Raw genomic sequence first — 15412 nt, 5'->3', positions numbered from 1 at the left:
GAGGAATTGTGAACATGACTGAAGGACTGACACAGGACCAACACTCAGAACCTCATTGCTGTGAGGCAATTACCCAGAAACTTCTGAAAAGTAGGGAAGACCTCAGAGACGAGCCCCTAGAACAGCCTGACTTAACACTTTTTTGTGATGGGTGTTGTTACAAAGCAGAGAAAGGACTGATTGCTTCTTTTGCAGTAGTCATGCACACACCAGATAAGTTCGTTGTGGTGGACTCAGGAATAGTCCCACAACCAGCTTCAGCTCAATTAGCAGAAATAACAGCATTGACCAAGGCTTTGGATTTTGCTGTAGGACAAACAGTTAACATCTATACTGATTCTGCCTATGCCCACTCAGCTGTCCATGTTGATGGACCACAATGGCTGAGGAGAGGTTTGGTGACAGCACAAGGCACCCCTATCAAACACAGCACACAAATTCACAACTTGATGGAAAGCTTAAAACTCCCAGCACAAGTAGCCATCGTAAAGTGTAAAGGCCACTCTAAGGAAGGTGATCTGATAGCTCAGGGAAATGATGCAGCAGATCAGGCAGCCAAGACAGTAGGAGGGTACAAACTAACTCAATGTGTTGTGCTAGGGACAGAACAGGAGCCAGAACTAACAGAGGAAAGCTTGAAAGAGATTCAAGGGAAAGCTAGCCCCTATGAAAAATCAGTATGGATAGAGAAAGGAGCAAAAGAGAGTGAAGGGATTTGGAGAAATCCAGAAGGGAAACCAGTAGCCACTTTGGGACTTCTAGGACTGCTAATGAGAGAAGCACATGGACCCACACACACAGGCATACCAGTAATGACTGACGTAATTGGGTCTAAATGGTGGCACCCTTACCTTAGAGACATGATCAAACAACATGTGAGTGAATGCAGTGTGTGCCAGTCTTTCAATCCAAAGCCAGGTTACAAGATTGACATAGGGAAATTCCCAACACCTGAAGGACCATTCAAAGAGGTTTGTATTGATTACACTGATATGGGTCCTGACCAATGCATGAGTGGGTACAGGTACATCTTGGTGATGGTGGATCGATTTTCCAGGTGGGTGGAAGCCATTCCTGCCAAAAAGGAAGATGCCAAAACAGTGGTTAAATGGCTAAAAAATGAACTGATTCCCAGGTTTGGTGTGCCCAAAGTAATCAGGTCTGACAATGGGACACATTTTAATAACAAAATATTGGCTGAAGTTGAATTGGCCCTGGGAATCACGCACAAATTTGGCTCTGTTTACCACCCGCAATCTCAAGGGTTGGTGGAAAGAGCCAACCATACTATAAAGGTCAAATTGGCAAAAGCATGCCATAACTCAAAACTATCCTGGGTGGAAGCACTTCCATTGGTGCTTATGTCAATGAGATCCTCACCAAAGGGGGACAGCCATTTGTCTCCTCACCAAATTTTGACCGGGAGACCCATGCCTGGTCCATTTAGGGACAGGACAATTGGCAAAGCGTTAGATTTAATGGAGGAAGAACTGGATGGGTATATGAATGCTTTAACAAAGCTTATTTCCAGGATTGACCAACAGGTGACTAAAGAACAAGGAGAAGAGGACACCAGGACTCCGGCACCAGTGGTCGGAGAGTGGGTAAGAACCAAGGTCCACAAGAGGAAGTGGAATGAGCCAAGGTGGACAGGTCCATGGAAAGTGGAAGAAGTGACATCACATGCAGTGAAAGTACAGGGTAAGAATCACAAACACTGGCACCACATCACCCACTGTGTTCCAGCAGAACCGCCATCCAGAACTACTGAGGAGGTCCAAACACAACTGAAGAACTTGCCAGTGTGGTGGGAAGTGCCTCCCCTTCCAGAGCAAACCTCTGACTGGTGGCAAGAAATAGGGGGAGACGTGGTTACAGAAGGAGGTGAGTATATTGCTCATTGTGTAGGTGCAGACCTGACTCTTGGAGCTGGAGTGGCAAAGCAGATAAGAAGCCAACTAGGAGTGGAAGGTCTGAATCCTGTTCAGGTTGGTAAGTGTGCAGTACACACAGGAAAGGGGGTGACTGTGTTTAATCTGGTAACCAAGAGGTGGTCTACTGACAAGCCTAAGCTTAGAGATTTTATCTCAGCAGTAGAAAATTTGACGGAGCTGCTGCTGGCACTTAATGTGCCCACTCTGGGGATTCCAAAATTAGGGTGTGGACTGGATCAGTTGGAGTGGAAAGTAGTGAAACCAATTCTCAAATCTTATTTGAGCCAAACAAAGACCCAAGTTACAGTTTTCCATTAAAGCTAGTTCAAGTACTTTCAGTAAAATGCCGTTTAACCCACCTACAGATCCGGTTGGACAAGCCATGAGAAGGTTGGGCTGTAGAACTTGGTGTATTACCACGACTGTAATGATGATGCTATCCATAACATTTGTGGTTTTTGTATTGATTCTCTGTGAAAAGGGGGAAGAAATAAGGAAGAAACAGTTTGATGATGGGTGGTTAGAGGTTATTGAAGGAGAGGACAAGGAAGGGAAAGACAGGATTCAGAATTTTACTAATGTAAACGACACACAGACAGGGCTAAAAAGACAGAAAAGGGCAGTTGCAGCACCTTTTCAGCCTGGTGTAACAGTAGAGATAAATTACAATGAGTCAACCACGATCCTGTTTGACATACGTACAGTTATGGGAAAAGACAGGAAAAATCTGAACTGGAGAGGGCATGATGTGTATGGATGTGATAGTTGGACTCCTAAGTATGCGCTCAGGTGGGGCACGTCAGAAATATATTGTGACTCTTGGAACTCTGTATTCACTCACACTAACCCGCGCTATAAAAATCAATATCAGCCTAGTTATCTTCTGTCGAAAGCCGTCTGCATGTGGAGAAAAGGTAAGAGTAGAGTGTTTCCATACTTTAACATGACACTAAGGGGGGATCAAGCCTTGTTGTCTGTTCCGGTATTAGCTGATTATGGGTGGAAAAACACAGATCTATTTTGTATCACAGTGGGTGCTGACATATCAGGTAGTGATCCATTAGGGAGACTATGTCTGAAACCTAGGACTACAAGCAAAACTGACAATTTAGGTGAACCAGCCCCGATTGTTTCTGATGGAGGACAGGCAGTGACGATACTTCAGACCCAGAACATGACATGGAGAGACCAGCTGGCTGTCGAAACAGGATTCACCGACAAAAACTTGTGGCTGGAATGGGTAAGATACACATCAGAAGGTTTGGGGGTTAACAATTGTTTTGTTTGTGCTGCAGCTAATCCTAAATTAGCTACACATCCCATGTCAGGAGAAAACTTAACATGTTTGGTAACGTTATTTAGTACACCTATGACTATAGAAAACACTACAGTCTGCCAAGAATTGGAAAAAGGGTTTTCTATTTCTAACCAACCATTACCTGCGAACATTGTAGCATACAAGGGTAATTATACATGTTTCCACTCCACTGTATCTGGGCAAATTGATAGAGGGCAGTTCCCCGAAGGGTGGTGCAGCAAGACTGAAAACATCAGTCTCAAAAATACTACCTTTTACAATCAAATGACAAACAGAGCTGATTTGCTGTGGCTATGTGGTGATTTGAAAGTAAGAAGGAGACTGTCCGGTGTGTGGACAGGAGAATGTGCTCTTGTTTCTTTAATAATGCCTTTCAGGATCTTCAGACATGACGGAGTGAAGGATCCAGCTGGTGTTATGAGAAGTCACAGGCAGACCAGAGAAGTGAAACCTGGAGGATCATTTGATAAAACTGTATGGATAGATGGGATCGGCGTTCCCAGAGGAGTTCCTGATGAGTTCAAAGCCAGAGATCAAGTCGCATCTGGTTTTGAAAGCATCTTGTTCTGGTGGTCAACTATTAATAAAAATGTGGATTGGATTAACTATCTCTATTACAACCAGCAACGATTCGTGAACTTTACTGTTCAGGCAGTAGAGGGACTTAGGGACCAATTGGATAAAACCTCACTGATGACTATCCAGAATAGAATGGCCCTAGACATGTTATTGGCAGATAAAGGAGGTGTCTGTCACATGGTTGGAGCAACCTGTTGTACTTTCATCCCCAACAATACAGCCCCAGATGGTACTGTCTCTAGAGCCCTTGAAGGTTTGAAAGCCTTGTCCAAAGAATGGAAGGAAAATTCAGGTATAGACAATCCCTTTACTAAATGGCTAGAAAAAATGTTTGGGTCTTGGAAAGGTCTGGTCACGCAATTGGCCATGGCTGTGTGTGTAAGTTTGGCAGTGGTGGTCGTGTGCGGGTGTTGCTGCGTGCCTTGCATCAGAGCTCTGATAGTAAAATTTATCAACACTGTGATCCAAAAGGGGGCCTCTCCTGTTACAACAGGTGAGACAGTACTGTTCATGTCGACAGGGCTTAACCCTAAGGCTCATGAGGACCTGGGTGGTCAAAATGAGGATGAGTATGTTGATTTCTTTGCTTTGGGAAGTGTGTGATTTATTCACAGGAACACCTTGGAGTTGGACAACATCCAGAGGATACGAAGCAAGAATAGAAGATTGTCTTCTGAATTTACTATGTCTTTTTTACTTAGCTTGCATTACAACAATACACAAATATTTAGAGGAACACTTGATAGCAAATGAATAAGGTAATGGGTAAATACAACACACATAGGTACATTTGCTTTTAGCACAGGTTACAAATATATCTTAGTATACAGTAGGTTCTGTATGTTTGATGATGGTTCAGGGAGAAAAGTTGGTCTGGGGAATGTGATAGCTTGAAGCAGTTTCTGGGAAGATTGCCAGAACACCTGCTTTGTCTCACCTTGCCAACAGGGAGACTGTGCCCTTGGGAAAGGCACAACGTAAGGAGTGATCTAAGGGGGAGGTCACTGATAAATGAGGCTGTCGTTTCTCATACTGAACCAGACACCCTGTTAATAAAAAGATATCATCATCAAAAACATGGAACACCTTTTTGTATTTCATTTTATTTTTGTGTGGTTATGTATAATCAATTTGATGGCATCACAATGACATAATGGGAATTTAGCGTATTTTAGTTTAATTACATATGATTATCACATATATGTGCTTCCCGTCTCTAAAGGACGTTAAACTCTGCTCTATCAGGTATCTGAGGGTCCACGCATGCTTTTAATTGTGTAAGTTTGAGATCTGACTTCTGCTATTGGAGAAGAATGCAATGTTTTGCATTCTAAGGGGGATTGTTAGGAAAATTAAAATTGGACACCCCACCTGTTAGCAAAGTAAAACAGTGAGTTACAATTGAGTTGGTGCAAGGTCGATGTGAAGGGAGTAAAACAGATAATTGCTAGCACTCAGATACATAGAAGAACTCCCTAATAATGTCCTGTACCGATAAGGCCGGATTCGGTGCCTCGGACAAGGTCAATGACGACAATAAAGTAACATCTGAAAGAATTAATTAGGACTGGTTTGAACAGACCATGAGAACAAAGAACTCGATTTATAGAGAAGGTGTGGGCAAAGTTATAAAAGCACGTTGAACTCTGCGCACGGGGTCTGTCTCTCTCTGACTTGCATTGATTGTTCTCTGAAAGCAGAAGTGCAGATACCAGCTGGTGAGGCCTGAGGAGAACCAAACCTTTTCTAAATAAACTTTGTTAGACTTGAGAACTTGGCTAATTGATCATTTGTCACCCAGAACTCGATTTATCGATTACCATATTGATCATTACTGTAGGATCCAAAGTACACCAAAACTGTACTGTTGTAGGAGGATTAAAGGTATTGTGTTTGGAAATTAGATATGGAAGCTTTTACACAGGCTGTTGATACTTTAGTGCAGTGAGTTTGAAAGGCCAGTGTTGAAGGGAAGTTGAAGAGGGCACAAGGGCAAATGTTTCTAATGAACCCTCAATGTGCTGACAAGTAGATTAGTGTTATCTAAAGCATCACTTGAATGCTGAGCCAAATTTGGCAGTATGCCTATGGGACATTGTGCTCATTTAGTCAAAAGAGCACTTGTAAGATCAGGCTTTAACGTTAATCAAATAAGCCTGGCTTACAATCAACATTTCATATTAACCCATGACTATAAGATTCTAAAACACTTAACCTAAGCCAGCATAGGTTTCTACCAATACAGCTAGGTCATTCCTATAATGGTTTGTGCTAATGGTTATTACAGTTCATTTTCATCAGATTTCATCTACACCGAGGCATAAAATTATGACCACCTTCCTGTTATTGTGTTCATCCCCCTTTTGCTGCCCCATACGCAACAAACTGCGATGCACTGTGTATTCTGACACCTTTCTATCAGAACCAGCATTAACTTCTTCAGCAATTTAAGCTACAGTAGCTCGTCTGTTGGATCGGACCACACGGGTCAGCCTTTGCTCCCCACATGTATCAATGAGCCCTGTTGCCGATTTCCCACTGTTCCTTCCTTGGACCACTTTTGATAGATACTGAACACTGCAGACCAGGAACACCCCACAAGAACTCCATTTTTGAGATGCTCTGACCCAGTTGTCTAGCCATCACAATTTGGCCCTTGTCAAATTCGCTCAAATCCTTATGCTTGCCCATTTTTCCTGCTTCTAACACATCAACTTTGAGGATAAAATGTTCACTTGCTGCCTAATATATCCCACCCACTAACAGGTGCCGTGATGAGTAATCAGTGTTATTCACCTCACCTGTCAGTGGTCATAGTGTTATGTCTGGTCGGTGTATATCCAATAAATATTACTTCATTATTAGCTAGCTTGTTGTAATTAAATAGGGTAAAGGAATAAAGACAAATTAAAAGGCAGAAGTCAAAGTTTACAGGTTACTGAATTTAACCAAAGTGGGTCAACCCTTGGCCAGAGACGCTGAGTCACAACAAGAGCCAATGTGTAGCCTGCTAGGATTTGCCCAAAACTTCCACAGTAAAGTAGGTACACTTTGTTTAGTTAAATCAAATCTTGCTGAAGTACTAATATATGTGATTTTGTCTTTAATGTATAAATTTAGATGTTACAAGACCACTGCATTATTATATTGAAGACTAGAATTTACACCACCATGTTGAACATTACACAATGACCCATTTTTATTTTAAGTCACCAAGTGACCTGTCTCTACTGCTGATAACATCTTTACCATCGGTCTCAGACAGATCCCATTAGCAGGCGACCCATCATAATCTTACCAATCCACATGTGTAGGTCCGCTCCCTGGTCACCCCGGTTATGCAGTACCAGGTAGGAGTCACCATTAAAGAAAGCTCCCACTTCAGAAGTAGCTAGTGGCATGGCCTTCATCTTCTCCACCCGCCAGCATCGGAGGCCTGGCTGTCTAACCTCTGGCCCAAACTGATCCGGAGCGGCCTGCAGGGTCAGCATTCTGCAGAGAGACAAAATAAATATGTAAGAGAGAAACGAGTGAGCATGTCAGAAATACAGACATAAAAAATAAACAACCCAGCTAGGCAACAATTGTGCAGTAAGGCATGCACAGATTGCATTGCCGTTTTGCACTTGCACTTCTGGATGGTACTGGACCCATCATGACAGTAAAAATAAATATACTAATCGTGCTTTAAACAATGCAGATTGTTAGAAATGACTTTACAGTAGAGTGAGCAATACAAACTGGAGTTTATATTTTGATATGTTTTTTCATATTTCATTTATGCATTTCCTCCCATTTTCTCCCAATTAAGCATAGTCAATTTGTCTTCAGCTGCTGGGGGATCCCTGATTGCAGTCGAGGTGGGTATATTGCTGCTCACACCTCCTCTGACCCATGCGCAGCCCTTAGCGGAACCCTTTTTCACGTATGCACTCTGCACAGGCGCCTCTCTATCTGCCAATCAGGGTCCTTACACAGCATTTGAAGACCTCACCCACATAGTCCGGTCATCCCGCCCTAGCAGAACCGTGTCTGCTGCAGGCACTGCCAATTGTGCCCGCTAGATGGCGCCCAGCCGACCGGTGGACACGCCGAGTTTCGAACCGAGCAGTTTAGAATCTCTGCGCTGGTGTACTAGCAAAATATCTGGCTGTGCCACTTGGGCGCCCCTATTTTTATGAGTTTGACTGGTGAGGAACTGGAGTATTTGAAAGAAACCAGCATGCACAGAGAAACAGATAATAATGTGCAGTACAAAGATGTTTCTGCCAAAGTAATTGTTTTTATTGAATTACCCCAAATCAGAAAAAGGTTTTTGCATTTACTTTGACTTTTATTTCATTGCAGACAATATAAACCCAAGATATTTCATGTTTTGTCTGGTCAACTTCATTTCATTTGTTAATAAACATCCATTCCTGAATTTCAGGACTGTAAGAATTCTAAAAACAGTTTGGATGGGGGAAATTTAGGGCAACTATTGAGGTAATCTGTGTTCTAATATAAAATGGATCTGGAGCCTATCCTGGAAATACTGGCACAAGATAAGAACACACCCAGACAAGTCGCCAAACATTATACGCTTACTAGAATGTCTTTATCATGCTATAATTTCCACACTGTTATTTAATCTTACCCCTACTGTAAACCAAAATGCTAGGTTTAGTAAGCTCCCGAATGCCACCTAATGATTATTTGTTCTCAAAGGAGGTAGATAACCAATAACTATGATGACTTCAGATGAAACCACATCATGCTGAAACCACAAATAAGCACTTCCTTTCATATGTAAGCACAAGATGAGGGATTATAAGCTTGTTGTAGATTCTGATGATAAAAAGAGCAAAGAGCAGATTGTTAAAATTAAGTGATGTAAGGAAGGGTTAAAGTGGTTTCCATTACCCACATTTAGAAAATACAGAATAGGGTGTGGTTAAAGAATAAGTCACACAGACCGTTCACACTGCCTGGACTTTTTTGGGTTGTTTATTTTATAGTTGTAAGTGACCTACACCTAATGAAGAACATGCTTTAAAATGCCTCAGCTGAGATGTATTTCCACAAAAAAATCTTTAAAGGGTATTTTTAGGGCCATTTAAGCGTGTGTTAAACATTAAAAGTTTTTTTTACTTGCAGAGAGTACAAAGACTCGACAACTTCATAGGAAATTTTAAAAACATACGTTTTGATAATCTTGTTATTTAATTATAAATATTTATTAAATTTTTTAATGCATTTTCTCCTGATTTTAGCGCATCCAATTTTTACCCAATTGCCTTATGCTTCCTCTCCACTGGAGCTTACCCCCGCCCCGAATGAGGAGAGCGAGACTGTCACATGCCCCCTCCAACACATGCGCAGTAGTCGACTGCATCTTTTCACCTGCACGAGCTTTGTGCATGAAGAGCCACACCCCGATCAGCATTATTCCTCGACTCGATGACATTATGCCATCAACCAGCCAGCAAAGGTCGTAATTCGCTCAATCATGAGGAATCTCTCCTCATCCAGCTCATATGAACAAGAGCCAATCATTGTTCATGCACCCCCCAGCCCAGCCGGATGGAAGAGCTGAGATTCAATACGATGTATTCAAAATCACAGCTCTGGTGTTTTACCGCTGCGCCGCCTGAGGAGCCTTAATTATAAATATTTGACAAAATCATGGCTACATATTATAGTACTATATTAACTACTTTTTATATCATTAATTTACTGAACATTACAAGTGTTGCATCTTCTTAACCTGTGATTTCGCAAACTTACAAATGAACACACACAGACACAGCAACCTGTGGAATTGTATAATTAAAGGGCGGAGCAAGTTTGGAATTTGTTTTTTTTTTTTGGAACAAAGCAATGACCAATGGCAAAATGGCACTCAGATAAACTGAGATATACAGTCTAATGTTCATTTATTTTTTGTGCTTTTCTTCCACTGGAGATCAGCACAAAACTGTTTTGCTTTATATTGATTTGGTTTCCATTGACAAGCAGTACAAGCACGAAAGCCCAGCATCACCATGCGTGAGGTCTAGTGTAACTAAAGAGGTGTTAGGTGCACCACTATTGGACTGTGAAACAATTAAAACATTGTCTGGGGGTGATAAATCATGCTTAAACATCTGGCAGTCTGATGGACAAATCTAGTTTTAGAAGATGACACCTGCCTGAATGTATAGTGCTAACAGTAATAATTGATGAAGAGGCAACAATGCCTTAGAGGTTTTTGTGTTGTTTGGGCTGGGCATGTTTGTCCCTGTGAAGAGTAATCTTATTGCTACAGCATAAAAATACATTCTATTGGGCCGCTCAGGCGGCGCAGCGGTAAAACACACGCTAGAACACCAGAGCTGGGATCTCGAATACATCGTATCGAATCTCAGCTCTGCCTGCCGGCTGGGCTAAGTAGCCACATGAACAATGATTGGCCTGTTGTTCATATAGGGGTGGGATATTAAGCCGGATAGGGTCTCTCTTATAACTAATGCAACTATGACTTTTGCTGGCTGATTGATGGCGCCTGCACAGAGACAGAAAAAGTGTACGTTAATCAGGGTGTGTCTCTCTGTACACAGTGCTGATCCGCATTGAACTCGTCAAAGTGTAGGTGACAAAAGGCCATACGGGTGTTGCCCACGGAGGCGGCGTGGGTTAGCTTCATTCTCCTCAATCAGAGCGGAGATCGGCATTAGTGGAGGGGACAACAAAATATATATATTTTGTGTTTTAGACCTGGTGGGGGCAGGTTAGAGAAGTTCATTTTCATTTTTATGATTACATTTACATTATGATGCACAAACTATTTCTTCTCATTTTGTAGTTTGGTGTGAAACAGCATGACTGGCCTGCAGAAAAAACAGTTTTAACCCTATCTGACACTATATAATTTATAATATATATAACGTGTATCTACAATGCAGTGTATTTTAGATGAAGAAGGAATTCAAAACTTAAATAAGTCGCCACGCCTATCGTAAGCCTGCATAGAAAATCATATGACTGTCTTTGGAATGTCCTTAACCACTAATGATTCATTATTTTTGTCATTGCTCAGACTAGTCACTTAGTAAAACAGACACACAATGATGTGTTGTATGTGTGGTTGGAAGACAGGCTTTCACAGCTGGGCAGTATAACAATAAAAGTAATTGTTATTTACACTTACTTAGCATTACTAGTACACCTGTCAATTTATACAGTTATCCAGTCAGCAGTCATGTGGCAGCAATGCACTGCATAAAGTCATACAGAGACAGGGCTAGTTAATGGTCAGACAGACATCAGAATAGGGAAGAACGTGGTCTGAGTAACTGAGGCATGTTGGTGCCAGTCTGTCAAAACTGCTGATCTCCAAAAACTCTACAGAGAATGGTGCAAAAAATGTTAGTTAGTGGCAGTTCTGTGGGTTTAAAAACCTTGATGATGAGAAATGTCAGTGGAAAATTGCTAGAATGAGTCAAGTCAATAGAAAGGCTACAATAACCTAAATACGCATCCCACAAGCAGAAAAGCATCTCAAAACACCAACAATGTAAAGGACGGATGGGCTACTACAGAAGAAGACAATTCAGCTCTGCTTCCATCTGTGAGATGTCGTGGACGGATACACAGAGAGTGCAGCTGACAAATCTGCAGCATTTATGTGATACAATCATGTCAATATGGACTTCAATCTTCAAGAAACAACTGAGACTGTACTGACAGCAAAGTACATGGTTTTACCAAACATTGGTATACCAAACATTCTATTAAATTGGAAATCCACATTCCACAATGTGGAAATTCCACATGTTTGTAGAAGCAGTCTGCATGCTTAGGTGCTTGGTTTTATACACCTGTAGCCATGGAAGTGATTGGAACACCTGAATTCAATTATTTGGATGGGTGAGTGAATACTTTTGGCAATATAGTGTAGCTTAACCAACAAACTTTCATGACATGGCACTCAAACAACCGTCTGCACATAGTTTCATTTCCTGTGGGTAACGCTTTCACATTTGTGGTTTAAAAACTAGGAAAACAGTCATGACATGAAGTTTCAGCTTTTCGCATGAAAGCACATGATGCGTCCTTGAGTGTCCTTCCTATTTTTTCAACAATTTAATTTCAAAAGTATATCCAAATAGGGAACATGCTTGCTACTTCCACAGAGTAAATTGCCTAAACTGTTTTAAATACTGTAGATCAGGGGTGTCAAACTCACGGCTCGCCACGTCATTTTATGTGGCCTGCGAGAGCTTAAACGACTGTACGATGGTTGTGATGGTTCGAGTCGTTACAGAGATGCACTTATAATTTAATGGGACACCTGCGCCTTTACACGGCATCCGGTGACATCGTAGTCATGGCAACTAATTTTGACCTTCGCTGAGAAGCCATGTGACTTTTACGGCAAAAGAACGCTGGTAGTAATGTAAACAATAATAATGAATATAAATAATTATCTTGCAATATAATACCAAAGCATGGTCTGTAAGTAGTGGCGTTTATATTCTCAGTTGTTTGTAAATGTTTAGTGAGTATATCACAGCGTTTTAGTTACAAATTTACCGTAATTAAATACTATTGTTACCGTTACTATAGCAATTAGTATCTTTACACAAAATGCTAACTCCTTAGCGCTATTTTACGTTTGTTTTTTTATTGTTTGTATTTTTACTTCATTCTGGTGCACACAGTGTATCACACAGCTGGGAAGCAAATAAAACCGACTGTATTCTGAAGGGAGCTGTCTGTCTGTCTGTCTAGCTGAGCAAGGGGGATAAACTATTAGTGAAGGCAGAACAATTGTGTTAAAATACACTGTAAAATCCTACATTAACTGCATCTCTTAAAATGCATGCTGATTTTGTGACCTGCAAAGTGACACATCCCGCCAGTAGATGATGTTAAGAAATATTTACACATAATCCCAAAATGTACAAGAAGATAAGTAAGAAAATTAAGCAGAAGGAGGAAATTTAATGAAAATGAAAACAAGTTTGTGCTTCAGGAAGAGAAAACGGTGCGTCTCGTGTTAGGCTGTGTCTGTGGTAAAGGAGGACAATATAAATGTAGAATTTAGCCTCCAAGAAAAACAACAGACTGCAATCACAGCAGAATACGTTACAGTTGGCCCTTTGAGGGTCACAATAATGCTGATGTGGCCCTCGGTGAAAATGAGTTTGACACCCCTGCTGTAGATTTACAGTGATTGTTTATTTTCAGGTCATTCTCACTTTATTCTGATAAAGATTGAAGTCAGTCTGAAACACATCCTATTGCAGTCCATTGCAGGGCATCACTCACTCACCCAACCCATCACTTACTTACAACTAGGGGAATTTAAATCCCTAGCCACATCACATACTGGCATGTTTTTGAAGGGTGGGAGGAAACCAGATTACACAAGAAGAAACCCATGCAGAAACAAAAGAAACATGGAAGTATCACCATACCACGGCCCCATATGAACCTCTGGTACATTTCTTCATCAAGCACTTTAATTTGGTGAGGGTCGTAGTGGGTCTGATTCCACCTGGAAACACTGTGCGCTAGGCAGGGATACCCTGAGCAGGGTGTCAATCCATTGCAGGGCTTCTGCACCCAAACCCCCCACCCCCCACAATCATGTCTGTATAAATGCCTGGACAGTCAATATCGAGGTGGGCTATCGTATTAAAAATAGGTGTTTGTGTTTTTAAGATTTTTTCTCCATACACATGTAAGGGAAATGCACACTATGTACCCAAAATTATGTGTACACACCTTCTTTATTGAGTTCAGGTGTTTCAGCCACACCCATTGCTAAAAGGTGTTTTGGCAACCGAATGGCTCTTTCTAATCCAGCATGATTGAGCACAAAACTGCAAACCCACAGTGATTTCAACCTCACCTGACTGTGTGTATTAAACTAATAAAAGTTTTACACAGATGTGCTGCTGAAAAAATCTGGTTAATTAGGGATTCTAAAAAGTGCACAAGTGTGTGTATGTGTGTTTGCCCTGTGATGGAAAGGTGACCTGTCCAGGGAGTTTCCTACCTTTTTCCCCAGAGATTTGGACCCACCGTGACTCTGAATAGGAAATGTCCGGGGTGTTTACTGCCTTTCGCCCAATAAATGGGACCCACTGGAACCATGACCAAGATAACGCAGTGGTAAAATAGACAATGAATAAATGAATAAATATCACAGCTGATCATAGTGAATTTATTGTTAAAACCTAATATATGATTCATTCATTCACAGTTACTGACTCTGTATTCATGTTTCTGTTGGATTCCATAAGATACAAAATACAAAAAAGGAGAAGGAAGGAGGAGCACATAGAGGAAGTTCACTATGATGAAAGAGTATATTGAGGGCCTACAGGTAAAAAGCTAAGGAGTGGCCACAGACAGCCTTAAACACACAGCTCTTTTTTCAAAACAACTTGCTAATCACACTCAAATCTAAGACAACAGGCCCGTCCACTTAACTGCATGATCCCTTCTGCCAGTTCAGGCACGCTTTCTGGCTCCAGCTCCGGCTCCATCCTGCCTTTCTACCTTCTCCAGAGTGTGTGTTTGAGTGTTCACCTGGCCTGGCAGGGTTATGTGTTCCCGGTAACTGGACCCGGAGGAATAATCCGAGTAGCCCTACTAAGGACGCCCCACAGCGAGGAGAGTCATGTTGCCTGACTGCTACACACCCGTGTGATTATTAGTATCCACCTTTATTCATCTATCAGCCATTCATTCATCCTTTCATCCAAGTTTGACACAACCACAAACCCAATCCTGATATTAAATTTGATGGTGTAGAGTTTGGCAGACAAAATGAGAGATGACAAACAATGCAGACATGACAAACAGTAAGAAATTAAATATGGCCAGTGAATGTGGAGAAAGATGAGGAGATTGACAGGGGTCAGCGCTGCCATGTCTGAGACACTTGAGGCATGACCCATACACATCCAGTTAATCAGAAACAGAAATATGATACAGACAGAAATATAAAACAACAACCTCCCCAGGGGTGGGTGGGGGAAGCCTGATACTGTTCAGCACCTCAATAAACACACACAATTGTTTTGGTGAAAAATAACAAACATCTAGTAAACAGACTTCCATTCTTGTGTTTATGCCACTGTGTAGTATTACTAAGTCAAACAATGTACCAAATTTTTCCACCAGGGTCTGACTGAAAATTACAACTGAAACACATGAGGAAAGTGTTTGTAAAAGTAACATTAAAAGGAAAGATCACTGCATATCAGAAAAAACCTGATACAAAAAATGTATAGATTTTGTATGTGCAGTTTGTTGAAGTTCCTACCTTGTTGTAGTTTTGGCTGGTGAAACTCTTCAAAGTTCAGTGAAAGAAAGGAAGAGATTTTGCAGAGGAGGAAAAACCTTTGAGCACACTTCCTGTTACTTCTCTGACTAAAGCTTTGAGCACACCCACCTAAACCAGCTGCAGGCCGGGTACAAAAAATGGGTTAAGATTGAATAGACAGTGAAGGAGGGAGGGAAAACAAACCTACAGTCATGTGAAAAAGTTAGGACACCCCATAGGAACCTTTGTCTTTTTGAACATATTTAAACATATGAACATTTA

General features: G+C 41.4%; 1 protein-coding gene across 1 annotated transcript in view; it reads right to left on the bottom strand.

Annotated features, from left to right (window-relative positions):
* capgb (capping protein (actin filament), gelsolin-like b) overlaps positions 1–15208 on the bottom strand; it is a 32566-nt gene extending 17358 nt beyond the window's left edge. Inside the window, exons 1-2 of the mRNA XM_063002850.1 lie at positions 15131–15208; positions 7130–7323 (exon numbers count right to left, since the gene is read on the bottom strand). Of these exons, the coding sequence (XP_062858920.1) occupies positions 7130–7322 (193 nt within the window). The 5' untranslated portion in view covers position 7323; positions 15131–15208. The remainder of the gene's footprint in view (positions 1–7129; positions 7324–15130) is intronic.
* Between the last annotated feature and the right edge of the window lie 204 nt (positions 15209–15412).

Source organism: Trichomycterus rosablanca, chromosome 10 (assembly GCF_030014385.1).
Source record: "Trichomycterus rosablanca isolate fTriRos1 chromosome 10, fTriRos1.hap1, whole genome shotgun sequence".
Taxonomy (NCBI): Eukaryota; Metazoa; Chordata; class Actinopteri; order Siluriformes; family Trichomycteridae; genus Trichomycterus; species Trichomycterus rosablanca.
The sequence above is the reverse complement of the archived record's forward strand: the minus strand, read 5'-3'. Positions and strand labels throughout refer to the sequence as shown.